Source organism: Octopus bimaculoides, chromosome 21 (assembly GCF_001194135.2).
Source record: "Octopus bimaculoides isolate UCB-OBI-ISO-001 chromosome 21, ASM119413v2, whole genome shotgun sequence".
Classification (NCBI taxonomy): domain Eukaryota; kingdom Metazoa; phylum Mollusca; class Cephalopoda; order Octopoda; family Octopodidae; genus Octopus; species Octopus bimaculoides.
This window is the reverse complement of record NC_069001.1, coordinates 2,096,352-2,106,086: the sequence shown is the minus strand read 5'-3', so window position 1 is coordinate 2,106,086 and position 9,735 is coordinate 2,096,352. Positions and strand designations below refer to the sequence as shown.

Sequence of the window (9,735 nt, the reverse complement as noted above, 5' to 3'; positions counted from 1 at the left end):
TACCGTCCAACCCATGCCAGCATGGAAAGTGGACATTAAACGATGATGATGATGATGAGGGGAACAGGTGATGGTTGGTGATGGGAAAGGCGTCCAATCAGAAAAATTTGCCTCAATAGACTCTGCTCAACCCATGCCAGCAGGGAAAAGTGGACATGAAACGATGATGCACTTAGCTGGTTGAATGAAAAAAAACAAAAAAATCCAGATATGTACAAAATTAAAAATTATTTATTCAAAATAGAAAAAAAAAAAAAGTTTAGAATGATTTTGAATTTTTATATGTATAATATATATTTTTCTACAATTCTTTTATTTAAAAAAATTAATTAGCAGTAAATACACAAGATTTTAAAGTAAAATCAATTTAAAAAATAAACGATATATTTCCATCTTTGATATGAAGCTGGTTGGTAATTAGCTTAATCGTCACACATTAATTATGTATTCGTGTGTTGGTCACAGCAATCAATTATTTGCAAGTAAACACTAGGAATCACCTTGGTTTACATTCTGAGGCCACCTAAGAACAAGAGGGAAAAAATTTTTAATTAAACAATTTAGAGAAAAATACAGGGATTGGTAGCCATGGTTATGTATGATATATTTCCCTTAATAATTGTCTTAACTCTTTGTCTGTCCTGTTTATCACATGTGATATCCAGGACGTATTTCCCTGGCATCCATGCATCACATTCCCAATTTTATTCAAACCCCAGAGTGACTTGGGACTTATGTAAGGGGAACTCTATATAACTCGGAACATATTAAACAAGGGCTAATTAAGCCTGTAAACGAATACGGATTTAACAACAAACTTATTAAAAATGCTTTGCAAGACAATTAATGTATTGATTCCAGGAACATGATACACACAGACACACACACACACACTCTCTCTCTCTCCCCCTCTATCTCTTTCTATATATCGCTCTCTCCCTCCATCTCTTTCTATCTATCTCCCTCTCTATCTCTCTCCCCACCCACCTCTCTCACTCCTGCTCAATATTAAATGTACTTTTACATACATTCTAAAGAAATATTTTTTATCCAATACAACTACTTTACTTCCTCTCCCAACCCTTCCTGTCTTTTGTTAATATTTAAGGATGGTCAAGGAGGCAAGTTGGCAGAAGCCTTAGCACATCGGGCGAGAATGCTTATTGGTATTTTGTCTGTCTTTACGTTCTGAGTTCAAATTCACTGCTTCAACCCATGTCTTCCTGGGTCTACCCCTTCCCATGTACTCTCCACAATTAGCGCTCACCACTTTTTTTATGCAGCTGTCCTCGTATATGTATATAAGCTTTCAAACAGGGTATATTATATTATACTGTGTGTATGTGTGTGTATATATATATATATAAAAAACCTACCTGAAACTTCTATAGAAGCACCATTTACATATCCACTGCGTTTTGAAGCCAAAAACAAACACACTTCTGCAACATCTGAAATTAAAAGAGAAACAAAGAACTGATCAACTCTAAAGACAGACAACAATGATACAATATATATATATATATATATATATATATATATATATATATATATATATACACACACACTGTGCCATACTAATTCTGCCAAAGAACAGGGTCTTCCTACCAGCACTTTAAGATTAATCAATGCACTAGGCCCTATAATACTTTTAATGGACAGCAAGCCACAGAATTGTGGACCCTGGGCAACTTCCCACTGTTCTCCTGCCTAAGAATTACATTAAGGGGTACATGTGACTGGAATACCTCAGCCACATGACAGATAATTCAGTTGGTCAAACAACTGAATCCTAATTATCAAATGGCAGAGATAACGACCATGTATCACCATTTAACGTCCCTGTCACAAAAGACTGGAAACAAACAACATTGCTTGTATGATGGTGATGCTCTTCTATAACCATCACAAGACGAGAACATGCAGACATACGTATCATCATCTATTTCTAGCATATAGGTGCTGGCATTCCAGAGCCCTTGATTATAATTATATTCTAAAAAATTAATTTTACCAATATTCTTTTGTTTCAATCATTTGACTGCAGCCATACTGGAGCACCATCTTTAGTCGAGCAAATCGACCCCAGGACTTATTCTTTGTAAGCCTAGTACTTATTCTATCAGTCTCTTTTGATGAACCACTAAGTTATGGGTACGTAAACACCAGCATCAGTTGTCAAGCGATGTGGGGGGGGGGCAAACACAGACACACGAATATATATATATATATACACACACACACACACGATGGGCTTCTTTCAGTTTCCATCTACAAAATCCACTCACAAGGCTATAGTGGAAGACCTTGCCCAAGAAACATTTTAGCTGTTTTTTAAAAATAATTTCTCAGCTAATTATCTCAATGTTTGTCACTTAGGTGTCCCAGCATGGCCATAGTCTAGTGATTGAAACAAAGCACACACACACACGTCGGGCTTCTATCAGTTTCCATCTACCAAATCACTGAGACGGCTTTGGTTGGCCGGCCCAGGGCCAACCAAAGACACTTGAGCAAAGTGCCGTGCAGTGGAGTGAAACCAGTCCAGTGTAATATGAATGACACAAACCTTCAGGAGTTCCAAGTCGCTGCATTGGAATTAACTTGGTTACATGCTGTAAAAGTTTCTCTGGAACATTCTGGGTCATGGGAGTATCAATAAATCCCGGCAGAACGGAGTTAACACGGATATTGAACCTGCAACAAATAAAACAAATTTTACTCTTACGATATACTTAACAAAATTTAATACAAGCAAAGTTATTTCCCCTGGCACCTGAGCAATTTCAGTCTTGCCTGGATTCATGAAAACAGGTGAAGAGGTTTTGATAATCGAGCGAATATCGTCATTATCATCGTTTTAACGGTCACTTTTCGAACTTGTCTGGGTCAGGCGGAATTTGTTGAGGCATATTTTCAACGGCAGGATGCCCTCCTTGTCACAAACGCTCACAGGCTTCCAAGTAAGGTAATATTTCCCCCATAGGTAGATCTGTTTTTCACATTAGCCTAGACATGAACAACATCGCTTGTATGACAATGGCGCTCGTTTACATCCATTACATGATGTCTAGACAATGAGAGACAAACACATTCGCACACTTATGCATGCGCGCACATACACATGTATATGTGTGTGTGTGGAAGCATGTAGCTTAGTGGTTAGGCTTATGATGGTAAGGTTGTAGTTTCAATTCCTGGACTGGGCAATTGTGTTCTTAAACAAAACATTTCATTTCTCATTACTCCAGTCCACTTAGCTGGCAATAGTTGGTGTCAGGAAGGGCACCCAACTGTAAAGACCTTGCCAAAACAGACACAATAGCTTAAGGTTGCTTTTCTTTTTGGCAAGCTCCTGTCAAGCGTCCTATCTATGCATGCATGGAAGATGGATGTTAAACGATGATGATGTGTGTGTGTGTCTGTCCCCACTACCACTCGACAACCAGAGTTGTTTGTTCAGCAAAAGGAAATGATAAAGTGCCAGGTTCATAAGCGTTTTGGTAGCAATTTGTCCAAAATCACCTTTGATTCTGTGATACAAGCTGCTTGTTTTAAAGTAATCAAAATTAAAACCTGCCATTAAAATTTCGTGTTAATTCATTTTTCAAACAACAGTTTAATAGTGACAAAGTTATTTCACTAAATTCTTTGCTATTTGAAATGAAGGCAGTGTGTTTCAGCAGAACTATGGTTAAAAAAAATATAAATAAAAATGGGTGGAGTGGGAGTTAAGCTATGTACACAAACTTACCTGGAAAGTTCTTTTGCAGCAGATTTACTTAATCCTTCAACTCCAGCTTTTGATGCTGCGTAGTTGCATTGTCCAATGTTCCCATACTAGAATGACACACAAAGAAAAAGAACCAATGTTACCAAATAACACCAAGTACCACTATAAATAACATGAAATCCTTACGTAACCCTTATTGTATTTCAAATGCTGAATGTCTGCCCTTCATCCCAAGCTGTAATGGTTTCAAATCTGCTTCTCTGACATATTTTTGAGTGCAAGTGCAGTATGACTGAATGCTTGAGGAGTTTGCTTTGTAAACCAAAAGCTCCCAGGTTCAATCTCACAGCATGACATCTTAGGCAAGCATCATATTCTACAGCCCAAAGTTGCCCCATATCTTGTGAGTGAAACTGGTCAGAGAGGAACTATCCAGAAGCTCCCATCAGCTGGATTCGGACTCTAACAGCCTCTGTCAAACACTGTGTCATCCTGATTTTACCTGAAAATTACATTAAAGGTACACACGTCTTGGAATACTCAGCCACTTAGATGTTGATTCAGGAACAGGACACAAGTGTGGGGGCTTTCCAACCACATGGTTCCAGGTGATCTTGGTCACTTATAACCATGGCAACCAACCCTATGAGCCCAAGGACTTGAGACCGTAATGTCCTAGGGGTTGATGATGGTGTCAGACTTACATATAAGACAAGAAAATCTGATGCATCTATAATACTGCTTTCAGATTTTAGCACAGGGCCTGCAAGCTCAGGGGAGGGAGTAAGTTGATTATATCGACCCCAGTACTCAACTGCCCCAAAAGGAATTTGAACTCAGAATGTAAAGACGGATGAAATGCTACTAAACGTTTTTACCTGATGTGCTAACGATTCTGCCAGCTCACCGCCTTTCATCTAATAGTTAATATTGACAGAGATAAGGAGTGCAAAAGCTCTTCACAATAAACAACCAGCTCCCCCCGTCCACCCGCATCACAAAGATGGCAGGGGGTGGGGTTTCCTTACTTACCTTCCCAACAATGCTTGCAATATTGATGATGGAGCCACATTCAACATGCTTAGTCATCATCACCTGTGCCACAGCCTTCATCACCAGGTAGGTACCCTGACAACAGAATAAAAAAAAAAAAATATCAGGTGTAAAAACACAACCCGAAACCCTTCCATCTTCATACAGAACTCCTTTAACCCTTTTAACATACAGAATTACTCTATTAAACATGAAAACTTATCTATTCACATTGCTTTGAACCAATCACCAATTCCACAACAAACATACATCCCATTACTCAAAACGTCCACAGCAGAAGACAGATACAAAGAAACAAACCTTTAAATTGACGTCAATAACTTTATCAAAATCCTCATCAGTGCTGCGTAATAGCAGATTGTCACGGACGATGCCAGCACTGTTCACAGCTACAGTTGGAACATCCTGGAACTGCTTGGACACTTGATCGATCATCTCTGCTACAGACTGGGGCAGTGAGATATCAGTTGGGAAAGCATGGTGGTCCCCTAGAAAGATAAAGCCCATATGCTGTATGTTGACAAACAATATCAGGTGATGATATCGGTGAGAATTTTTTATACCACATTGATCTCACAGTTCCAAGGAAATGAGGTAAAGAGTTGAGTATTTCTGTAAATGTCAGGAATACTGTCTCTCCTTTCTATGATTGATTAAGAAAAAAGAGAAATATTCATTCGCCAATTTCCAGAAGATTCTGTTCATTTTGACAGGAAACTTTACCTTAATTTTACCTGAAAATGTAAAATGCTAATCATATGCAAATCAGTTCTCACAACTTTTCCTATTGGCCAGTAAAAATAAAATGCGTGTACTACATCATATGAAATGTGAAAAATTCTGGAAAGTACCCCACTATCAGCAAAGTATTCCTGAGAAGATCATGGGGTGGGATGTGGAGTCCTCAGGGCAAATGTCTTCTATAATCCTGGGCCGAACAAAGCTTTGAGAATGGATTTGGTAGACGGAAACTGAAAGAAGCCTGTTGTGTGGTGTGTGAGCCCTTGTCTAGACATCATGTGATGGTTGTAAATGAAAATCCTCATCATACAAGTGATGTTGTTCGTTTCCAGTCTTCCATGAAAAACATGTCTGGCCATGGAGAAATATTGCCTTATTTGGAAACAGGTGAGGGTTGATGACAGGAAGAACACACACATATATATATGAGATTTCTTTCAGTTTCCATCAATCAAATTTACTCCCAAGGCTTTTGGTCAGCCAGACGTTACAGAAGACACTTGCCCAAGGTGCCATGCAACAGTCTTGAACTCCAGATCATGTGGTTAGGAACCAAACTTGTATTTTTGACTTAGCAAAACTCAATTTGTCCAATAAATACCTGGAGAAGACGACTTCAAGAGCTTCAGTGTTTCTTGCAATCCTGATGCTTGGACATCAACCGCCGCCACCTTGGCTCCTTCACGGGCAAACACCTGGCATACACTGCGACCGATGCCACTGGCAGCTCCTGGATAGCAGAAAACAGGAAAGCAAACAATTAGGTGAACTGTTGTGAGGTGCAGGAGGAGGTGTTATGAGGGGAGGCTTAAGGCACTGTGAAGTGGAGATCATCATTTAACATCTACTTGCCATGCTGGCATGGGTTGGATGGTTTGACAGGAGCTGACATGGCCAGGAAACTGCACGGGGCTTCTGTGTGTGTTTTGGCACAGTTTTTATGGCTGGATGCCCTTCCTAACACCAACCACCCTGCAGAGTGGACTGAGTGCTTTTTACAAGATGTTATGAGAAAATGTGAGTGAGTACAAAGGTGAGACTGACAGTTGGTGAATCCATCAGGATGGTAATTGGCAGAGTCAGAAAGGCTGCTGCCCCTTTTTAAGGAATGCGACATGATGCAGTGTGTCGCCCCCAGTTATCAGCCAGGGTGAACTGAGGTAATACAGAATATAGTGCATAACGGTAGGGATAATCCTCTCTCTGGACATGGCCCCAAGCTATCATAGCTAACATTCTCCAAATGGACAGGTGGTACCTATTGACCAGTAAGAGGCAATGCAGAAAAGAGCTTACAACATCAGAGACTTTTCTCTGTGGAGAAATAAATTTCCTCCTCAGCAGGACAATCGTCTCTCACATTTGACATCCTTGAACAGAAACAATGAAGAATATAATGTTCTGCCCCAAAATACAACGAAGCATACGCAATGGGTTTGAACTCACAATCTATGAGTATGCATCCCAACACACTTAACCACTTGGCAACCACACCACCTCACTGTGCTCACTGCCATAACAATCACTATATTTAATTCACGCGTCTCTGCCTTTTCACACAAATGCATATTGTGTCTATCTTAAGATATTCTCTGTCATGTTAATGAGAATTTTTTCCTTTATTTCTTTTCCTAAGCTATGACAATCCAATGAACAAGAAAAATATAAACAGTCAACATCAAAGGAATATTTATATACAAAACTACAAGTTCACAAAGTTAACCCTAATTATTATAGTTTTTTTTTTGCAAAAAATGTAATAATAAACTTATTACTTTTTTCTTTTTTTTATATATTTCATGTTCTCTTCAACAATAAATAAATATGATATGGTTATTTCTCTCAATCTGAAATCTTAAATTAGTAAAGTACCGAATGTTGTGCCCACCTGGTGGGTTATATTTATTTTTTTGTTAGACATATGTTACCAAATAACTTCTTTTTTGTATTAAAAGAAAGAAAAAAAAATCAACTTTTTTTACTTCGAAATTTAAACTTGGTTAACAATATTAACTTATTTAACATTTATTTATATATGTAATAAGCCGAATCAGTTACTGGAAATGGAATATAACTGCACACAACACACACAAATATATACTTATACATACATATATATATATATATATATATCGGAAATCTGCAATGGCTCCATAACTACCATCTCAGCTATAAACTTGGAGCCCTAGTAATCCGTTACAGCACTTACTTAGCATACCACCTCTACGTTAGTGCTTCTCGACCTTTTTGATATAAGGGCTTCTACGTGGTTGCTCATTTTGCTAGAAATAGCAGCCAAATCACCCTAAATATTACATCTTCTGCAAAACAGAAAGGCATATTGCATAATGTGTTCTTGAGTTTCCTGCAAGTAGGACAGAAGACAGGATGGTCACAGCTGGAATGCTTTTAATCGTAGACCTATTCAATTGAGGATGAACAGCATCTGATAGAAAGGAGCCTGTATGTGGTCACTTGGCCTGCTGGAAATAGCAGTCAAATCCCCTCCAAACCACACTTGAGCACAGCCAGTCCAAAGCTGGAATCAGTGAGTGAGCTGTGTTCGATTATAAAGTCTGCAGTGTTTGACTACGAAACATGTATATTGATTGATAAGTTACATTTAATTAATATTCAATTTATAGACACATCTTCCAATTGGGAGATGAATTGGGGAAAAACAAGTTCGTTAATAAATATCATTTTATGGAGCTAGACAGACCTTTCAGAAAAAAGGAGCGGAGAGGTGTATGTGTGAAAAATCTCATTTAAGTGAAATGAGAGAGGTGGCGGCAGCTCCTTGTTGGTGAACAGGTCGGGAACCACTGCCCTTAGCATCTTAAAAAAAGGACATGTTGGATAGCTGTTATCTGTGCTGAGAACACTAAAATAGAAAGGGCTTTTGATCATCGTTCTGTTTTAGGCAGGGCTCACTTGGGGTTAGACAACAACAGCACTAACAATAACAACAGGCTATCGATCATAGAAGCCACCTTTGCAAATAAACCTCTACAAATACGCCTCCCCGCTTTTTGTTTTTCTCTGTCTTCTTCCCTGGTTTGAAGAAAGCAAAAACCTCAAAAATATGTAATGTAATATTTTCTCATCAGCCACATGAATCAGGTCAGAAATTCACAACACACACACACATATGTGTATATGTGTGGTATGTGTGTGACTATGGGTATTGACATGCGTGTATATATGTATGCAACATGTGAATATACATATATGAACACAGAGCACAGTATTTCCACTATAAACAAGAATGAGCTAGTTTGGGCCGGTTTTGAAAGTCAATAACTACATGCCCTACATAGCAAACAGCCTGTTTGTTTCTTTGGTCGTGGTTGTTGTTGTTATTATTATTTGATGTAGTTCTGTATGAATGTATGAATGAATATACGCACATAACACAAATGTAGATTACATATGTAGATGTCTGTATGTACCATAGTGTGTGTGTGTGTGTGTATAATTGTTTAAAGACACACATATACATACACACAATTGTATATATATATATATACACACAAATTACAGAAGCGTTATACTTGTACAGAAATAATATATGTATAAATTACATAATTTCCAAGTTTTGGTGCTCTTTCCCCCTCCCCTCCAACCTTGTATGTCTGCTTATCTGTAACCACGTGTTATGGATTAATTGAAGGCGACACAGAAAGAAAAGGAAACCAAATTTTATCAGACTTTTGATGTAAATAATGAATTTATACACACAAACAAACACATAGATACGAGCAAACATTGTATTACATACAACAAACACACACATAACATTACATACATACAATATACGCATAACATACATATAAACATTACATTACATACAACACACACACACACACATAATATACATACATACATTACACATCATCATCATCATCATCATCGTTTAACGTCCGCTTTCCATGCTAGCATGGGTTGGACGATTTGACTGAGGACTGGTGAAACCGGATGGCAACACCAGGCTCCAGTCTGATTTGGCAGAGTTTCTACAGCTGGATGCCCTTCCTAACACCAGATGCCCTTCCTATATACACAAATATATGCAAACAGTACATTACATACAATATACACACACATATACATACATACAATGCAGATACACATGTAATATATGTATAACACACATACATAGATAGATATAGAGAGAGAGAGATAGTTGGCAAGAAAATACTGATAGC

The 9,735-nt window shown here is 38.2% G+C and overlaps 1 protein-coding gene across 2 annotated transcripts in view; it reads right to left on the bottom strand.

The window, feature by feature from the left end:
- Positions 1 to 211: 211 nt before the first annotated feature.
- Positions 212 to 9,735, bottom strand: part of LOC106877798 (estradiol 17-beta-dehydrogenase 8) — a 17,121-nt gene continuing 7,597 nt past the window's right edge. Inside the window, exons 2-8 of one of the 2 annotated variants that reach the window (XM_014926813.2) lie at positions 6,129 to 6,257; positions 5,087 to 5,274; positions 4,766 to 4,861; positions 3,755 to 3,840; positions 2,570 to 2,697; positions 1,377 to 1,451; positions 212 to 523 (exon numbers count right to left, since the gene is read on the bottom strand). In XM_014926813.2, coding sequence (XP_014782299.1) covers positions 507 to 523; positions 1,377 to 1,451; positions 2,570 to 2,697; positions 3,755 to 3,840; positions 4,766 to 4,861; positions 5,087 to 5,274; positions 6,129 to 6,257 — 719 coding nt within the window. In that variant the 3' untranslated portion in view covers positions 212 to 506. The remainder of the gene's footprint in view (positions 524 to 1,376; positions 1,452 to 2,569; positions 2,698 to 3,754; positions 3,841 to 4,765; positions 4,862 to 5,086; positions 5,275 to 6,128; positions 6,258 to 9,735) is intronic. The other variant, XM_052975348.1, reaches the window with a different exon arrangement.